This window comes from Puma concolor, chromosome E3 (assembly GCF_028749965.1).
Source record: "Puma concolor isolate L17-30 chromosome E3, mPumCon1.1.hap2, whole genome shotgun sequence".
In the NCBI taxonomy this organism is placed as follows: domain Eukaryota; kingdom Metazoa; phylum Chordata; class Mammalia; order Carnivora; family Felidae; genus Puma; species Puma concolor.
Genome location: NC_141682.1, coordinates 24434179 through 24454846, shown reverse-complemented (window position 1 = coordinate 24454846; position 20668 = coordinate 24434179). Strand labels below are relative to the sequence as shown.

At 40.9% G+C, this 20668-nt stretch overlaps 1 protein-coding gene across 5 annotated transcripts in view; it reads right to left on the bottom strand.

Moving 5' to 3' along the window:
* USP31 (ubiquitin specific peptidase 31) overlaps nt 1–20668 on the bottom strand; it is a 66239-nt gene that overhangs the window by 18003 nt on the left and 27568 nt on the right. For 4 of the 5 annotated variants that reach the window (XM_025916848.2, XM_086692759.1, XM_086692760.1 and 1 more), the window contains 10 exons: nt 19729–19817; nt 19545–19637; nt 18846–18981; nt 17596–17703; nt 16448–16592; nt 10152–10332; nt 6104–6215; nt 5395–5489; nt 3620–3697; nt 2657–2786 (listed from right to left, as the gene is read on the bottom strand). In XM_025916848.2, the coding sequence (XP_025772633.2) occupies nt 2657–2786; nt 3620–3697; nt 5395–5489; nt 6104–6215; nt 10152–10332; nt 16448–16592; nt 17596–17703; nt 18846–18981; nt 19545–19637; nt 19729–19817 (1167 nt within the window). The remainder of the gene's footprint in view (nt 1–2656; nt 2787–3619; nt 3698–5394; nt 5490–6103; nt 6216–10151; nt 10333–16447; nt 16593–17595; nt 17704–18845; nt 18982–19544; nt 19638–19728; nt 19818–20668) is intronic. The other variant, XM_086692758.1, reaches the window with a different exon arrangement.

Genomic DNA, 20668 nt, shown 5'->3' with positions numbered 1-20668 from the left:
TGAGCTTGCAGACATCTAAATCCCCAAGTTAGCATCTCACAGCCTGCTGCTGAATCTCACTGTCTCCTCTTCCGTGTCCCTGTCGTATTTCTGGACCCAATGACTGAACTTCCCAAGTAACATTCATTTATGCATTCATTCTAGTGTGGACTCACTGAATCCCTGTCTATGTGCCAGGCATGGCTTATAGATATTGGGATTATTTTATGACCAGAACAGACTCTCTCAACTCTCTCTCTTACCCGCTGTGTCCCAGCCACACTGGCCTCATTCCTGTTTTTCAACCATGCCAAGTTGCTTGCTTTATTTACTTATTTATCCCCACCAAACAGACTGAGGTCAGAAACACTGCCTGGCTTAGTCCCTGTTATATCCCCAGTACTAAGCGTACCACCTAGTGCACAGTATGTACTCAATAAACATTTACTGAATGAATGAATCCCTACTCAAATGTATCTTGCTAGCTTGAACTTAACCTTCTAGGTCAATGAGATGTTCTGTGGAATACCAATGTTGTCATCTAGTAGATCCACTCAGTTTTAAGCTTTGGGCCATTCTCAAACATCTCCCAAATTAAAAAAAAAAAAGCCCAAATAGGACGAGGTACCACACAGAGTCTGCCATCAACCTGTTTTTAAAGCCAACTGCCTATTGTATAATTAGGCTCCAAACTGGGAAGAAAAAAAAAATAGGTCTTATGAAAAACTATTATTAGGGATGTCTGGGTGGCTCAGTCGGTTAAGTGCCTGACTTCAGTTCAGGTCATCATCTCAAGGTTCCTGAGTTCAAACTCCACAGTGGGCTCTCTGCTGTCAGCACAGAGCCTGATTCAGATCCTCTGTCCCCCTCTCTCTCTGGCCCTCCCCCACTGGTTCTCTCTCCCTCTCTCTCTCTCAAAAATAAACTTAAAAAAAAAAAAGAAAAACTATTATTAAAGGAGCTGGCTATGAATAGCTTGGGGGAAAAAAAACTGTGAGAATATTAAAAGTATTTTCAAATATTTAAAGGATAGACAAGTGGAAGAAAATCAGGACTTGTCATCACATATCCTTAATGAATATGTTGGTTGCAGTAACCCGGGGCATATTTCAGAGAAGCCTCAGGGACCACCAGAGATATCCAGGGAGGAAATGGCGTGTCTTCTGAGTACAGAAATGCCTCATAACTAAGGTATTCAAATAGCAGCTGGATAATCACCTATTTGAAATTAGGCAGAAGAACTCAACCATTAGAAAATACGAGTTTTGGGGTGCCTGACTGGCTCAATCGGTTGAATGTCTGGCTCTTGATTTTGGCTCAGGTCATGATCCCAGGGTCGTGGGATCAAGCCCCGTGCTGAGCCTGTAGTCTGCTTAAGATTCTCTCTCTCCCTCTGCCCTCTCCCCTGCTCATGGTCTCTCTCTCAAAAAAAAAAAAAAAAAAGAAAAAAGGAGTTTTAAAGTCCCCTCCAACCCAGAAATCGCAGGATTCACTAAATATGAGAGTGAACAGTAACAATTAGCAGTCAAAAGTATACTAAACATCAGCTCAAGATTAGCTGAACACCAAGTGCTCTAGTCTAGTCATTGCTTAAGGTGCAATGCCCTAGAGAGTTTTAAAAACCACACAGGCGTTGGCCCCATCCACAGACTTATTCATGTATCCCACTCTTCTATTCAAATATTTACTGAGTCCCTATAATCTGCAAAGCACTGTACTAAGTGGTCTAAAACATGCCTTCTGATCTTTCTTTCTTTTTTTTTTTTTTTTACAGTTTACTTTTGAGAGAGATAGAGAGAGAGAATGGGGGAGGGGCAGAGAGAGAAGGAAGCACAGAATCCGAAGCAGGCCCCAGGCTCTGTGCTGACAGCAGCGAGCCCGACGCGGGGCTCAAACTCACAAACCGTGAGATCATGACCTGAGCCAAAGTCAGGCGCTTAACCGACTAAGCCACCCAGGTGCTCCCCGAACTTTCGATCTACATCTGCACTGAGCACTCCAAAGTGCGGCTAATGTAGCTAAGGAACATAATTTTTAATTTTGTTTCATTTTAATTAATTTAAGTTTGAATTTAAGTAGGTCCTGGCACATATGTTTTTGGTGCCAAAAAGTTAAGAATAACTATTTTTGTTACTAGGGGAAATGACTTAAAATCCCTAAATCAAGGGGTGCCTGGGTGGCTCAGTCGGTTAAGTGTTAGACTTCAGCTCAGGTCATGATCTCGCAGTTCACGAGTTCCAGCCCCACATCAGGCTCTGTGCTGACAGCTCAGAGCCTGGGGCCTGCTTCAGATTCTGTGTCTCCTTCTCTCTCTGCTCCTCCCCCATTTGCGCACGTGTGCACGTGCACGCTCTCTCTCTCTCTCTCAAAATTAAACATTTAAAAACAAGGTTTAAAATCTCTAAATCAAAACAAAAAAATAATACATATATTACTGTTAAAAAAGAAAAAAAATTAACTACAAATGTTCACTTCTAGAGCATTTCAATCAATCAAGGTTTTCTAGTAATCTAAACTACTTTTGTAAAGTCCTAAAAGGAACAGCACTAAGACACCCATTATGTGAGTGAAAAACGCCTGGGGACTTTTCTGGGGCATACTTTGGTCTCCGGTGTCATCCTGCCACATCGCCCTCCCTAGCACCCTCACCACCCCAGAAGTGCTGCCAGGCTCTTACCCGCTCCTCTTTGGTGTAGAGCTGGAAACACTGGGATAAAGTGCAAGTCTGGGGCTGATGATGACGCTCCCTCTGCAGACGGACACTTTCTGCATCAGGAATATACTCATCTTCAGTATTTACAAACAAGCTGCAATTGGCGGGGGAGGGAAGCATTTATCAGAGAATGTCTTGCAAAACTGACCCCCAAACTGCAGCTTCACGATGTGACTATAAATTCATAATCAAAAAGAACCAATGTGTAACAAAAGCAAACAGGTTATCAACTGGTCATCCAACTTTTCTATGTTCCAAAATAGTCTTGAAAAGCTCTGTATCTATATAAAATTATTTCTTGAAAATAACTTGGGAGTTGGTTTTCATGGGATTGGTCATGAACCATTAATATATATTCTTGTCCTTTGTATCTACAGGCATGCATTTGGCATAATTTACTAGAGTTAATGGGCTTATAATCAAAATCAAAATCATTGGCCCTGAACAGTAATGAATAAATAGCTCAGTCTCATCAGCAGCAAATGTTCTGAGGTTTTTGAGATCCAAACAACAAAATGTATAGGAAAGAAATAACTGATTAAAGGCTTAGCAAGCCACTTGGATACTTAGCTAAAAAGAGAGATTTGTCTCAGCTAATCTGAGGGATCAAAGGGATGCTATTAAAAATGGTAATTAAGGGGCGCCTGGGTGGCACAGTCGGTTAAGCGTCCGACTTCAGCCAGGTTACGATCTCGCGGTCCGTGAGTTCGAGCCCCGTGTCAGGCTCTGGGCTGATGGCTTGGAGCCTGGAGCCTGTTTCCGATTCTGTGTCTCCCTCTCTCTCTGCCCCTCCCCCGTTCATGCTCTGTCTCTCTCTGTCCCAAAAATAAATAAAAAACGTTGAAAAAAAAAATTTTTTTTTAAAAATTTAAAAAAAATGGTAATTAAAACGATGATTCTATAAACACTAAATAAAACAATACTCACAAATCTTTTGTTTCCTTGTCCCATTCTACCACTAACTTCACATGAGCAGTGCCACCTGGTCCACAAGATTTTAATGCCCTAGAGGATGGAGAAGGAAGTCACATATTATGCTCTTAATAAATTATTTTACTTATGATTATATCCTATCTGAAATTTGATATCATAATGTGATTGCTGAAAATGTTCAACACTGTTCCTCATCAGAGTTTCTAGCAAGACAATTATGACTTCATATTTAGAATAACTAGGTTACAACTGGACTGAAAAATCCTTAAATTAAAATGTCCAGTACAGAAGGAGACTAGAAGAAATCAGTCTCACATTATGTAGGCTGTCTACAATCACTCTCAGATGTTCTTATGACCTTTCCAACTTTTTGTCTCATTTCTCACCAACCCAAATAGAGACCAGATAGTAGTCCCTCTGGGAACAAAGTCTTGCTCCTACACCTTTTCTCCCCCATAACCCACGCCTGGGCCCTTGGACTGTGCCCCATGCCAATCCAAACTGTGCCCTTCCTGCAAGGTACCCCTCAAGTTCCATCCCTGTCTTTTATAAAGCACTCCCCTCAGGTGGCCTTTCTTGTCACCATCTCCTGAGAAACTCTTTCAGCAAGAGTAGTCAATATTAATTACCCATCTAATATTTGTTACGCTTTGCAGTATTCTGGATCAGTATCTAATCTCTTAACTCTTGTCTCTAAAACCAAACATAAACTGCTTTCAAACACAACCACATTGTATACTTTTTTTGGAAACTTAAAGTGCAAACACCACAATATTTGCTGAAAAATCATAATAAAGATAATGTGAGTTTTTGTATTTATGCAACTATATATATTGCATATATATATATATATACACACACACACACACACACACACACACACACACACATGTGTATTCTTTTATTAACGCAGTAGGGTGTTGGAAGCATGTAGAAAAGCAGGGAGGTAGCAGAGGGAAGCGACTAGGTCTACTGAGGGAGAGGAAGAACAGTGTGAAGGTTCAAGGGAATGGAATGATCCACAGAGGACACCACACATGCAAAGGCACACACAAGTCGTGCCACGTGTTCCAACAATCCTCATGCTGGGATACTGCTGAAGATTTAAGATGAGGCGAAGAGCCTGACAAACGGGGTGTAAGCAGGGTTCAAACTGTAGAGCTTAAAACACTGTGGAAGATGGGCTTCATCTTTTAGGTCACAAGTTGCCATTTAAGATTTCCAGGAGGAGGGGCACCCGGGTGGCGCGGTTGGTTAAGCATCCAACTTCAGCTCAGGTCATGATCTCACGGTTCAGGGGTTCGAGCCCCACATCGGGGGCTCTGTGCTGACAGCTCAGAGCCTGGAGCCTGCTTCGGATTCTGTGTCTCACTCTCTCTCTGCCCCTACCCCACTCGTGCTCTGTCTCTGTCTCTTTCTCAAAATAAATAAACATTAAGAAAAAAAATTTCCAGGAGGAAAGCGGCATGATGAGAATTCTACTTTGGAAAACTTCCATCTTGGCTGAGTATGAAAGTGTAATTATATCTGTAGTCCTGGGACATACATTAATTTGCTTTCCTGACAGGAGGACTCCAGGTTTTTCTGATTTCGAAAAAGACCATAAAACATATCATACTCAAATATGAATGAAAAGTAAAAAGTATACTTAATTTCTAAACGAGCCTAAAGAGCCTACATACGTAGGTGGAAACTGTACCAGCTGTCACTAGAAATTATACATGAGCATAAATAAAATTGTAGAAGACAATTTATTGACTTATTTTTACCTTTCTACCGTTGGGTGGCACAGGGGTTTCTCCTCCTGGGGCAGCAAGTATGTTATCCCCACAACACTGACGACACGCAAACTGAATGGACACACCTGCATCAAACAGTAAAGGAGGATTTGACTGAATTTCTCTTCAAAGGCATGTGTGTCACAGTAGCATTTCCAAAACAGATTAGAGAGACAGCAAATGGTTTGGCAAAATGCTTCTCTCTGATATTCTATTAGGTTGTTGAGCCACTCTTACACACTTTAAATATGATTTACCTAAATGCAGTTTACATATCAAATATGTTATGCAGGACAAGTAACATGCTGCTTTAGGCTGAACCTTAACTTCATGTAAGTCTCCCATGGATACCTTAATATAGTAGTCGTAATTTTGAAAGTACACAGATAGCTGTTCTACAAAATCTCTCCAAGCTGATCGTGTGCTAATCTTTATTAGATAAATATATATTATAAAGAAATACCCAGCATTTCAAGGAAATTCTTGCAGTGGCCAGAAAATGAGGGGCTAAGTCCTCAGTCTTGAAAATCTGAACACAGCTGATTTTACTAAACAGCTTTGCACACAGCTCCTTGGCATCCCAGCGCCATGTCTGGTCTTCCCTAAGTGCAGAGGTCCAAAACTCAAACTTCTCTGCAGGGACTGTTTCATCGTGGGGTACACACGCATGCTGTGCTGGAGCATCCAGATGCCGACCCACCTGAATGCAAACCGTGGGCCTCAGGAAATACTTCATCTTCTCCAAGATTTCCTTCTGCAGAAGGTCCCATGCTATTGTCTTCTCCAAGTGCAGCACAAAAGGCAGTCCAAATCTAACACACATAAGTATTGCAATCGCCTTAAAAGTATGGCAATTCTTTTAATACTGTAATTCTTTATTCATGATCTCTTAAAATGGAACAACTATCTAATTGGGTTTAGGACGGTTCTCAAAATAAAACAAACAGGAAATGTAACAGTTACTCCCAGAAGTGGATAAAAAAGTCAGAAAAGAAGCTTAGATTTCTAAATGAAATTTAATACCTCATGTGCCAAAATGGCTTCTAGGGGATATTAGGTCACAAGAGGCCAGGATCAATGAATACGGTAAGGAAAGAGAGCGGGAGTGGACACGCTCCGACAAACGGCATGCGTCCACAAAAAGGGGTCAGGTGCTGGAGGAATAGATGGCTGGAAGGTCTAGCGGGCAGGTGGCTGTACCCTGGTAATCTGACAAGCAAGTGACACTGAAAGTCAGCTCCCAGCCTAGGGGAGAAGCCAGGTAGCCCCTGCCCATGCTGGGCTCTCAGGACTCAGAGGATCAGAGGCAGTACCATGTACATGTACCATGTAAGGCTCTGGCAGTACTCAGATCACCAAGGGAGGTTGAAACAACAATGATGCCCGGCAGTCCCCTGAGACTGCACTGTAATCACTCTGGTATGTAGCTCAAGCACTGAGCTTTGCTGAGGAAGCCCCAGATGGTTCTAACAGGCAGCCAGGGCAGGACCACTGGCCCAGCCTCACTCTCACTCACACCTGGCCACTCATACCTACTCATTGTGCCCTACATGTATGCTACTCACCCAGCCAGGTCTCTGTGCAGCCAACTCCTTCAGCTTGAACAACCCTCCCACCTCTTCCCTAAGCCACTCCCTAGTCCCCCACATCAAGACCCAGGGAAGGGATTCTTCCCCAGGAAGCACCCTGTTGATCGGCTCCCTGTGCTATCTGGGCCACTGCACTCACTACACCATGCGAAAGATAAGGTCTATCTCCCTAACTCCCACCAGTAAACCAAGGCAGGAACTGTGATTTATTTATCATAGTCACCCAAACAGCCAACCCCTAAGATCCATAAGTGTTTAATGAACAAATGAACAAAGAGATAAACCTTGACTCAGGGTGAAGCAGAGGCACTCACATCAAAAAAGCTGCTCCTGGAGCACCTGGATGGCTCAGCCGGTTGAGTGTCTCTTGATTTCAGCTCAGGTCATGATCTCACTGTTCGTGGGTTTGAGCCTCACACCAGACTCAGGGCTCACTGTGCAGAGCCTGCTTGGAATTCTCTCTCTCTCTCTCTCTCTCTCTCTCTCTCTCTCTCTCTCTCTCTCTCTCTCCCCTTCTCTCTCTTCTCCCCTCCCCCGTCTCTCTCAAAATAAATAAACAAACAAAAAAGGAAAGCTGTTCCTATGACCTCAGCCTACACACAGCAGTACTCCACAACCAGTACCATGATGGGAGATAAATTACAAGCACATGTAAATCAGCCACTCCTGGTTTTCACATGATCATGTCCTCACTTGTAAGGGGATAGTATTACAAAAGGGACTCCACAAGTTCTTTATTTTATATCAACGGGCTGAGCTGCCTTTCTTTCTGCCCTGTAAACATGCCACGCTCCTCTCGGTCTCAGGGTCTTTGTACTCATGTTCCCTCATCACGGATCCTTCTCCCCGGAGGCTCACACTGTCTCCTCACCCGGAGGACTCTGCTCTGTGCTGCATCCCGGGATGGACCTCCCTGTCCCCCTCTCCAGCGAGTCTTGCCACTCTCTCACTCCAGCCTGCTTTCATATCTTCAAGGTGCTGATGACTGTCTGAAGTTAAGTGTGTTTACTTGTTCGCAGTCAGTCTGTCCTCACTGGGACAGAAGCTCCACAAAAACACAGTCTATCTTGTTCACTGCTCTACCCCCAGGGTTGGAACAGTGCCCGACACACTGTAAACACCACAGCATTTGTCAACCAATATCATATATATACAAATCAACATATTTCACACTTATGTTATTGAACCATCATTAAATAAGGAAATTACTGCAAAGCAACATTTCAAAAGGCTAATGTAATGCTACCCTGACAAACAGCAGAAACAAAGTCCTTTGTCCCTGAAGCTTATCCATATCTTGTTGTTACTCAGGTTACAGTACTACTGTGACAAAGCTGCTTTAAAAGATAGTCATATAAGGACTTTAAGAGACAAAACAGATAAACATAAGGGAAGGGAAACAAAAATAATATAAAAATAGGGAGGGGGACAAAAGAGACTCATAAATATGGAGAACAAACTGAGGGTTGCTGGAGGGGTTGTGGGAGGGAAGATGGGCTAAATGGGTAAGGGGCACTAAGGAATCTACTGAAATCAATGCTTCACTATATACTAATTTGGATGTAAATTTTAAAAAATAAAAAATAAAGTGAAAAAAAAAAAAAGATAGTCTAAACCTCCCATAAATTCTTAGCAGGAACAGATTTGAGAGAGATTTGTGACTCCCAAATTTCTGACTTAAGCAGCTGAATGAATAGTGGTGCCATTCGCTGAGACAGGAAATGCTGGAGGACCAGATTTACAGAGTAAGAGAATCCGTACAGTTTGGAACCTAACACTGAGGTAGATGTACCGTCCAAGTTGATATGCTAAGAATTAAAGAATTAAAAAAAAAAAAAGCTGTTAAGAAAGTAGCTGGATATAGGTCTATAGGATCCACGAGGCGCCTGAGCCGAAAATAAACACATGAAATGAGACATTGACAATTAGATGAGCTCGAAGAGCCTTTCTAATTCAGACTCTACCATCCTTATTTTAGATTCTCCCCCACTCCCCAAACCCTCAAATCAGGTCAACTTACATTCTTTATAAATATCAGATTCAAAAATTAAAGATTTTTTTTTTTAATTTTTTAAATGTTTACTTTTGAGAGAGACAGAGAGAGAGAGAGAGAGAGAGAGAGCGAGCATGTGCAAGCAGGAGAGGGACAGAGAGAGGGAATCCCAAGTAAGCTTCATGCTGTCGTGCAGAGCCTGATGCAGGGCTCACAAACTGTGAGATCATGACCTGAGCCAAAGTTGTATGCTTAACCAACTGAGCCACCCAGGTGCCCCTCATAGTTTTATTTTGTTTGTTTTTTTTTTAATTGTTTATTGTGAGAGAGAGCAAGTGTGAGTGGGGGAGGGGCAGAGAGAGGGACGGAGGAAGAGAATCCCAAGTAGGCTCTGTGCTATCAGTGCAGGGTTCGATGTGGGGCTCAAACCCAGGAACCGTGAGATCATGACCTGAGCTGAAATCAAGACTGGGATGCCTTAGGGGCACTTGTACCCCAATGTTCATAGCAGCACTCTCAACAATAGCCAAATTATGGAAAGAGCCTAAATGTCCATCAACTGATGAATGGATAAAGAAATTGTGGTTTATATACACAATGGAGTACTACGTGGCAATGAGAAAAAATGAAATATGGCCTTTTGTAGCAACGTGGATGGAACTGGAGAGTGTGATGCTAAGTGAAATAAGCCATACAGAGAAAGACAGATACCATATGGTTTCACTCTTATGTGGATCCTGAGAAACTTAAGAAAAACCCATGGGGGAGGGGAACAAAAAAAAAAAAAAAAAAAGAGGTTAGAGTGGGAGAGAGCCAAAGCATAAGAGACTGTTGAGAACTGAGAACAAACTAAGGGTCGATGGGGGGTGGGAGGGAGGAGAGGGTGGGTGATGGGTACTGAGGAGGGCACCTTTTGGGATGAGCACTGGGTGTTGTATGGAAACCAATTTGACAATAAATTTCATATATAAATAAAAAAAAAAATAAAAAAAAATAAAAAAAAATAAAATAAAATAAAAAAAAAAAAAAAAAAAAAAAAAAGACTGGGATGCTTGACCAACTGAGCTACCTTGGTGCCTGTCATCCCTACTTTTTAAAGCGTTTTAAATTGTTTGAAAACATTAGACTTTTAAAGTTTCAGAACTTACTGGTAGGTCAGTTTTTACCTTTTCCCTTGCTGCCCAGTGCAAGCTCGGTTACACACTAAAAGAACAATCTTGTCGCCTCCTGGTCTTGTCGGGGGCAAGTCTGTTTTCCCTTGCTTTGCTGCTGCCTGTGTACAAGAAGACAGTCGATGATGATCCAAGCCAAATTTCAAGTGGTTTAGATTGTTGTTTAAGTGGATTCCTGGAAAAAAAATTAAAAACAACTTATTCTATCTTTTCACAATTCTTTCATTCATTCATTACAAAGAAATTTACCCAGCAGAGAAATTAAGAAGCTGTCATTATGTAATTTAAACTACAAACGAAAAAAGAACAAATGATTATGAGATAACCAGCCATTAAAATAATTTCTTAAGCATCTATCATTTCCTTTAAACTAGCTTTATATATCTTAAAAAGTGAAATTTAAAATTCTTCACTTCAGTGAATACTGGATACAGTTGTATTTTTTATTATTTATTTATTTTGAGGGAGAGCGTGCATGCATGCGCACAAGCACAGGAAACAGGCAGAGACAGAATCCCAAGCAGGCTCCGCACTGTCATCATAGAGCCTGATATGGGCGGGGCTCAATCTCACAATCATGAGATTTTGAGAGCAAGTTTGCAGAGATGATCCACCAAGGCAAATTTAAGGGGAGACCATGCAACCAGGAACCAAATAAATTTTTAAAAAATAAAAAATTAAGACTAGTAAACGTGGAATGATCTTCAATATTTTAATAGCAGTTTCTTCTCCCTGATTAACAAGACAGACTTATAAAAAACAAAGTATAAACCGCACTTAACTAGACTCACAGCCATTATAGGACATGTCAACTTTAATGCAATCAACCACCCTGGATGGGCCTACATTTAAGTGAACAAAAATATATGATCGATAGGAATACAGGTTGCTAAGAATCAGGTCTTTAGAAATGCCTGAAAGCAGAGCTATCTGTCAATCTTAGCTACTCAGCAATTTAGTACCTAGTACAACGCCCTGCACTTAGTAGAAATTCGAAAGTGCTTGATCAAACAACCATTCATTTCAATGGAATACTACTCAACCATTAAAAAGAATAAAACCTTGGGGTAGCTCAGTCAGTCAAGGTTCCAACTCTTTTTAGCTCAGGTCATGATCTCACAGTTTGTGGCATCAAGCCCCATGTTGGGCTCTGTACTGATAGCACAGAGCCTGCTTGGGATTCTCTGTCCCTCTCTCTCTGCCCCCTTCCCCAACTCGTGCACGTACACTCTCTCTCAAAATAAATAAACAAGAAAAAAAAAAAGGACATCTTGCCATTTGCAGCAACATGGATGGACCTTGAAGGCATTATGCTAAGTGAAAGAAGTCAGAGAAAGACAAATACTGCATGATCTCACTTATATGTGGAATTTAAGACAACAACAACAAAACGAAGGCAGAGATACACAGAAGAGACTGGTGGTCGTAGAGGAGAGTGGGAGTGGTCAGGCAAAATCGGTGAAAAGGGTCAAAAGGTACAAACCTCAAGTTATAAAATAAATAAGTAATGGGATGTAATGTACATTATGGTGAGTATAGTTAATAATACTGTATTGTATATTTCAAAGTTGCTGAGAGTAGACCTTAAAAGCCCTCATCATAATAAAAAAAATTTTGTAACTCTATGGTGATGGATGTTAACTAGATTTCCTGTGATGATTATTTTGCAGTATATACAAACAGCGAATCATTATGCTGTACCCCTGAAACATGTTATATGTCAATTACACCTAAACAAAAATAATAATAAAATTAAATTAAAATAATTGTTCACTTCTTTAATCTTTTGGAAGTATAGCCTAAGGAAATTATACCCCAACTTGCAAATAGAAGAAAGCCCTTCACCACCACCACCACACGCATAAATGAGAACAACAGCAAAAGGAGAATAAAAAGTGGCTTATAAAAAAGAATTCATAGCAGAATTCTGGCAATAACCTAAACATCCAGCAATACAAGACTTGCCAAACCTATTAAGGGACATCAGCATTACAGCAATTTAAAATAACAAGTATATGGTTAATACCAAAATAAATTCCAGATGAATTAGAGTTAAAAAAAAAAAGTATACAGAAGCTAGAAATAAGGAAAAATGGAATCTTCATTAAGCTATTAAAGGGAAGAAAACTTTTTAACCTTAAATACCAAAAAGAAATCACAAGAGGAAAAACAGGTTTCACTCCATAGCCATTTCAAACTTTGGTATGACAAAATAAAAATAAGAGAAGTCTGAATTTGAGACAATAAATGGCCTCATTGCCCAGCTCCTTGGCAGAAAGAAGGCTGGGGAGACCTGTTCTCAAGTGATAAGGGTCCCTAATGAGATGAGGGGGTACCACTCAACTGCACAGAAATCAAGCTCTGTGTTCAAAGAGCAGGCCCAGTTACTACCAGCTGCATGACTGGGGCAGTTATTCAACTCCCCAAGTCTTCCCTCATTTGTAAAACAGGGAAGGCAGCAAGTAGCCTCATAGGCCTCAAATAACTTATTTATAAAGATCAGAGCAAAGGCTAACACATACTTAGTAAAGTACAGTGTTCCAACAGAGCCACTCTCTGGTTAGAACACAATCACCTCGGACCTCATCAAATTCACTTAAAAACAAAATTTAGTATTAACCATTAACAACTGGGGTGTGAAAGGGGATTTGAGGAAATTTTCAGTTGAACATTAACTGGGCTCTTGCTCTGCATTAGGAACTATACTAAACTGCTGGGTACGGAAAGATAAAACAAAGCATAGCCCCAAGTGCAGAGAATTTCACAGCATGGTGCAGGCAGAGGAGAAAAAAAGATCATTTCCACGCAACATGCTGGTGTCAGAGATTAGCAGAAGCTTTGACTGGAACAAGGAAGAGGAGTAAGTCAGCAGCCTGATGTGGAGGAGGTAAGGAAAGAGTTTCAGGAAAAGGTGATGACTGAGTATTTTTTTACTGTAATGCAATTAAAAGTAGAAAACAAATTGAACAAACAAAAGCACACACATGAAAAAGCACCTGGAAAATAAAGCTCCTAGGTCAAAAAAATTAAAACTTGAATAACAGACTACCTAGAAACTAACAATGTAAATATGGGTGGGTATACCAGAGAAAACTGAATCCTAACTGGCAGTGGAGAAAGCTGATCAACCCAACATACAGAATTACCAAAAGGTTCAGAAACTAGAGGCACCCATGGAAGTAGGTGTGAAGGAAAAGAACTAAAATAAGGACTTTCAAGAATGGCACCAAGATCATTCAAATCGGAAAGAATGGTCTCTTGAGGCACCTGGTGGCTCAGCCCGTTAAGCTGGTGTCAGAGATTAGCAGAAGCTTTGACTGGAACAAAGCTTGATCTCAACTTGAGATCAAGTTGAGACTTGATCTCAACTCAGGTCTTGATCTCAGGGTCACATGAATTCAAGCCCCACATTTGGCTTCACGTGGGGCATGGAGCCTACTTAAAAAAAGAAAAAAAGAATGGTCTCTCCAACAAATGTTGGTGCTGTTTACCTACAAAAGATTGCAGCTGGACTCCCACCTCAAACCATACACAAAATTAATTCAAACGGAGCAAAGACCTAAATGTAAAAGCTAAAACTATAAAAACTCCTAGAAGTAAACACAGGAGTAAACTTCATGGTCCTGGATTTAAGGATGAAATCTTAGAGATGACACCCAAAGCATAAGCAATAAAAGAAGAAAAAAATTAGATCTCATCAAAACTAAGAACTTCTGTTCATCAAAAGACACTATCAAGAGAGTGAAAAGACAATTTATAGAATGGGAGAAAATATTTGCAAGTCACATATCTGACAAGGGTCTAGAATCTAGCATGTATCTCTTACAATACAACAACAACACCAACAACAGCACAATTTAAAAATGGGGCAAGAACTTGAATAGACATTTCTCTAAAGACGATAAACAAATGGCCAACAAGTGCATGAAAAGATGATCGACTTCATGTATCACGACACACCACTTCACACCCACTAGGATGGCTATAATCAAAAAGATGGAAAATAATAAATGTTGCCAAGAATGTGGAGAAATTGTAACCCTCATATATTGGTTCAGCTGTTGCAGAAAACAGTCCAACAATTCCCCGGAAAGTTAAGCATAGAATTACCACGACCCAGTGTTTCCACTCTTAGGGGGATGTATGTGTGTGCGTCCCCCAAAAGAACTATAACCAGGTATTCAAACAAATACTTGTATGTGAACAGTCACAGCAGCACTATTTCATAATGTGGAAACAACCCAAATGTCCATCAACAGATGGAAAACAAAATATTCTATATACAAAAAAAAATTTTTTTTAAAGTGGGTGGGTACCTGGGTGGCTCAGTCGGTTGAGCATCTGACTTCGGCTCAGGTCATGATCTCTTGGTCTGTGAGTTTGAGCCCCGCGTCAGGCTCTGTAACTGACAGCTTAGAGCCTGGAGCCTGTTTCAGATTCTGTGTCTGTCTGTCTGTCTGTCTGTCTCTCTCTCTCTCTCTGCCCCTCCCCTGCTCATGCTGTCTCTCTTACTCAAAGAGAAACATAAAAAAAAAATTTTTTTAATGTTCTACATACATATAATGGAATTAAAAATTTTTTTAATGTTTTATATACATATAATATTTAGCCATGAAATGGACAGAAGGACCGATAAATGCTACAACATGGATGAACCTTGAAACATGCTAAGTAAAAGAAACAAGTCACAAAAGGCCACAAATTATGATTCTATTCACATGAAAGTCTAGACTAGGGAAATCTACAGAGACAGTAGAATAGTGGTCACTCAGGACTGGGTAGGATGGGTAGGTTGCAGAGAGTTGTGTGTAGGGGAGACAAAATAGGAGCTGAGAAAGGAGCTGGAGAAATGAATTCTCAACAGAGCAAACAGTGGGAAAGTATAAAAGTACACGGCATGTTTGAGAAAGAGAGTGACCTGGGTAGGGTACATGGGGAAGGAGACAGAATATAGTAGAGAGGCTGGAAAGAGAGGCAAAGACTCATCATGAGGGGCCAGGCATCCTTCCAAGGTGTTCAGATGTAATCTTAGACAAAGGGGAAATCCTAGCAAATCAATAAAAAGCATGTAACATGATCAGAAATGTAAGTCGGAATCAGTCTGGTGGCACCATGGAGAAATAATTGAACAGAAGAAAGCCTAGGGATAAAGGTATTACTAGAGAAGTTACTAGAAAAAGCCCGGTTGACACTGGTCTGAGCTGTATCAGTGGCAAGAGAATGAGGAGGAAAACTGCATAGTGTTTACTTAGTTCTATGTGAATTTTGAGAGAGAGGTTAATATTTGAAGAAGTGCTTGGATCCACCTTGGGTGAAAGTGGTGGCACCATGATTCCACAGAAGAAACGCAGGAGGATCGGGTCTAAGAAATGCTGAGTGTTAAGACACCAACAGGACTTCTAAGCAGAGATTCCAGTGGACAGGCAGAAGTCAGGGAATGGAACCAGAAGGAAAGAGAGGGCGAGCAGGGGGGTTCAGTTCTAAAAATCATGGCAGTAGAAGAGATACTGATGAGACTGGATGGAGCGACGGGTTCTCAAACCGTGGTGTGCATCAGAATTGCCTGTGAAAAACAAGTTTGCTGGGCCCCACCCCCAGAGCTGCTCATTCAGTAGGTCGGGGTGGGGTCTAGGAATCTATAGTTCTCACCAGTTCCCAGGTGCCTCTCATGCTTTAATAACCACTGGAGTTGAGAAAAAGGACAGAAGCCCCAGAACCATGAAAAAGACCAGGAACAAAGTTCGAGTTGCCTAGCAACTTTCAAAATAGCCCCCAAATCCTGGAAGCACTATAGAGAGACACTCTGAGTTCCAAATCACAGACGAAACCACAGGAAAAGGAGGCACTGTCAAAGCTGTACTCTCTTGCTGCCTATGGATGCAAATTTCTTAAGAGCAAGGTATCAAGAAAACATTTTACAGCAAAGAGTTAGAATTTAGAAAGCATCAGAGCCGGGAACAAAATGCCAAAAAAACAACAAAAAAAAAGATGGCAGCTATGGCATAATACACCTTCCCAAATGCTGTCATAAGATACTTAAGAATCACTTCAGGGAGGATTTAGTCAGTTCTGAGCCTCCAATTGTGGAGAGGAAAGGTTAGAAAAGAAATAGTGAGAACTGCCTTCTTCCAGAGAAACATGTTACCATAAAATTTATGCCATCCTAAAAACAAGCATTATGTGTATTTTTACCACAGTTAAAAAAAATTATGCCATCACATAATAGACATCTCAAAAGGGTATACAGTTGTGAAACCTGCAAACCCCTGTGGAAACAGATGCTCATTTACCTCTTTGACTGAGAATTCCTTCAGGCCTAAATATTTCTGGAGTCTCAAAGGCAAAAATGCAGTCGCTTTCATGGACTGTTTCCAGGTCGTCTGTGTCACAAAAGGAACGATGGAACCCATCATAGTACATTTCCGTTAACACAATCTAAAAACGGGAAAAATGTAAACAGTTGGACAACTGGAAAGTCAATACGAATTGATCTCCCAATTCTACCATGAACTTCTGCAGCCTGTCAGGATTTGTGGTGACGTGAGAGGGCTCTGAGACATGTCACAGAGCCCACACTATCTGCCTTCAGTAAGGAAATCTAAGAAGCACAGTATCTTCTGTAAATGTGTAACAAACAATATACTCTGATTTCAGAACGCTATGGCACTGAATCCAGAGTTCCTCTAAGTTTCCGTGAAGAAACCCAGGAAATTATAAAAACTAATCCTCCTGTTTCACAAGGGGAAGACACTGAAGACAGGTGGGAAACTTGCCAGAGTACCCGACCATTAAGTCTCGTAGCGAAGACCGAGTCCACATCTGATTCTGAGACTTTCTCCTACCTCGTTAACTTTTTTCATTTCAAGTTAAGAAATGCCATATAACCATGGATTGTGTATTAGAAAAAAAAAAAGAAATCAACTCAAATGTCCAACAATAGGAGCTAGTTAAATGTATTATAGTCCTACTGTAATTATAAAGCTATTACAAAGAATGATCTGAGTAAATAAGAAACAACATAAAGAGTAATGGGTGTAAACAATTCCATTTTTATAAAATAATAAATGTAATATATATATAGAAAAAAATAAGAGTGAATATACAACACAGTATTAAAGTTAGTAAGTCTTAGTTCTAAGGTACTTATTAGGACAAGATACTTCTAAGTTATGCTTCTGAAATGGTTGAATATTTCACAATGAAACAAAAAAGCAAAAGATGGGGGGAAAAAAACAATGCAAACATTTAGATGCTCATTACATGCTCAGTAGCACCGTCTAGCGAAAAAGCACTGGATGGGGCCTGAAGAGGTTCCAGTCCCAGCCTGCCACCAACCAGCCTTATGACCTTGAACAAGTCACATGGTTTCTCTGGGCCTCCTTCAAATGAGGGGATGGAAAATGGACCCCTAAAATCCCCTCTACTAATGCAAACATACCACAAGTCTGTGAGGTGAAACAGGCTGGTGGCATATTCCACAAACAGTCCAAGAAAAATATCCCTGGCACATTTTTCTTCTAATGATTTTAATGACCACATTGTTTTTCTGCAGGTGAACATACAAGTATAATTTACTTTCTCCAGCAAGCTAAGGTCAAAAACAAACTTGTAATTACATCACCCATTTAAACCACATGCAAAAAGAGCCAGATGCCACTGGAGGCTTTACAGATACAACCAGATTTACCCTGGAAACACATCTAAGCCTCCCTCCCTCATTGTGTCTTTCCCCTCATTCTGAAGGGGAAAAAAAGAATCAACAAGGACTTCACAGTAAGGAAGAATATGAACATTTTATCAACATGCCGGTACTTGGCCTATGAAAATATGAGATACTTACTACATTAGGGCCCCACTGCTGGCTGTATTTGTTTTACTGTGGTAACTTCCCAAATGAAGCCACATGAGGCCAAAGTACAAAATACCTTTAGTAATCAAGTGATTACACAGCAGCTTCCAGAAGCTATCTAGGGAGAAGTTATTCTACCACAGAATCATCTTTCTTAGTAAATCTAAAATAGGAAATGTTTTTCCAAATAAAGTCATAATAGTGAATTGAGTAAAAACTGTATGCAAAAATGTCAAGTCACACACAGGCCAAAGTATCTGGGGTCAATTTAAATATAACTACTTATCAAAAATTTACCCAAAATAAGAAGGCAGAGGGAGCACAATGTTCCTTTCTCTCATCTAAACAAAGGACGAGACACTGGCCCAGCTTTAAGCAGAAAGTGAACCATACTGAACATCTATATGTACTATACCAGCAAGAAGATATCCACTCTTGCCACCACAATGGAAAGGGGTTTTCAAGAACCACCAGTCAAGTTTTCTAAGCCTCTCTGACCTTCAACAACCACAGCAATGCTCTTCCTATTGCCTGCATAAGCTTCCCTAAGAATGGTTTAAGAGAGACTGTATAATTATAAACAAAGCTAAAAGAAGGTCCTGGTGTAAGGTCACAACTTTCCTTCTAAAAATATATGTACGATTAAATGAAGCACAAAAAGTTTTGATGTACATTTTCCTCCTTTGGGTCTTAATTTTTTTTTCCCCTCAACACACACACACAACTGGTTTTACATTTCTATCTAACCATGCTTGGCAGAGGATTGTTAAAAAATTCCAGGAGAACAGAAAGCAACACTTTTATGACTCATGTGTAATCGGCCTTAGCACACTTATTACCTGATCAGTAGGGATCTTTGTTTCCATAGACACTGCTTCCCGAAGCCTGGCGACAGTCCCAGACAGAGGCACGGCAACACCAATCCTCATGCAGTGAGAACACTTCCCTTGATACACTACGGTAACATAGAGAGGCCTGTACAGATCAAAGCCAGATCTTCTTATTAGTCACTTATTTCAACTTAAATATAGAAGCAAAATGAAGAAACAAACACAGAACTGAAAGGGAAAAAATCTCATTTGGACTTCAGTAGGACCAGAAAACAATAATCAACACATCTTTGGAAAAGGCAGTTGAACAAAATATATCAACACTTGATCCTGTGCTTTGTATGTTCTTCACAACAGCATAATTCCCAGAAATTATGAAAAACTGTTCAAATAAAGCAACTAATTAAAAGTGCAATAGAAAGTCTCTAGAAAATCTAGAAGGTACTCAACAACTCTCCTCTTCCCCCACACTATCAACGGATGAGCAACTGAACAGACTACAACCACAGGGACTGAAACGACTTGTTGGCCCCATGTACCTGTTCACCCTGTAAACTCAGACAGAGATTTATAAATTTCTGTAGGGTTTTAACAATGCCTGTATTCAATTTATCACTAATCCCGTTTTTTTTCTAAATAAGTAAGAACACCTAATAGGAGCTGGACAGGAATGAACAGTCTTAATTTTATTAAATCTGTTCTTCTTACCTTGTGTGGGGTAGAGGAATTGGCAAAGAAATGCAGAGGAAAGGGTCAAAAGTGTTGCTCTGCTTCTGACAATGAGGACATGTCAAAGAAGATCTTCAAAAACAAAAATGAAAGACACACACAGTAAGAGCATCTACAGCTATGTTGAGCAGACCATATAAGAGACAATTTGATATGCTCATACCTGTACTGGGCTTGAAAAAGTTCTTGTACAAAAGTGCTACAGACAGGAAAAGATGGTCCCTCGGGCATCATATCAGTCTCTGACGGTGGCTAAAAAAAGGGAAAGTACAATTTCACAGATTAGAAGTACCAACTCTTGATTGAAGGTGAACCTGAAACAGTCACAAATGGCCTTCACTTCCTTTACAAGCTGTGCAGAGGTGCCAGTGAAAAGCATGTGCTAAAGGCACTGGAACGCAGCTGCCAGGACGGGGGTCACAAGGACTCCTCTCCCCACGGGCTCTCCCACACACCGTGCCTGTGCCGGTCTCTCCGCCCCACCCAGCAGCTGGGCAGTCCTTTTGCAGGGTGCTTCAATCTCCAACTCTCAAGGTCTCCCTGCAGCCTCTTGCAGGAAATAACCCCAACCACTGTACCCTCAAGCTACAGCCCCTGCCGACCGCACCACTCGCTTTGGTGCCCAGTCCCTCTACTGCATATACTTAGTTAGCCTTTTCACATCCATCCACCTGACAAAGAGTCACTGAACACCTGCTGCCACGTGCAGAGAGCCCTGCAAGGCCATTAGAACACAAAGATAAATAAGACACAGTGCCTGACCTTGAGTATGTCTCAATCTGGTGGGAGAGCGAGCCACAAGCACATGGTCATATGTTAGTACAGAGTGTGCAGGCACAGAAGAACCCTGAATCAGAATATCTTGACGCCTTACCAGAACCACAGACTGAAATTTTGAGGCACAGAGCAGAATTAACAAAAACTTTAAAGGTGGCAAGAGAAAAGCAACTCTTTGGTCTTAATTATTTCTAGTATATAAATCAGTTTTCCATCATATTAAGGCTGCATCATAAAAATTGAGAATGTATCACTGTGTCTTAATAAGAATGTTATTCTAGAGGTTCAGTTTCTACACCCAAACCCAACCGAAACAGCAAAGACAT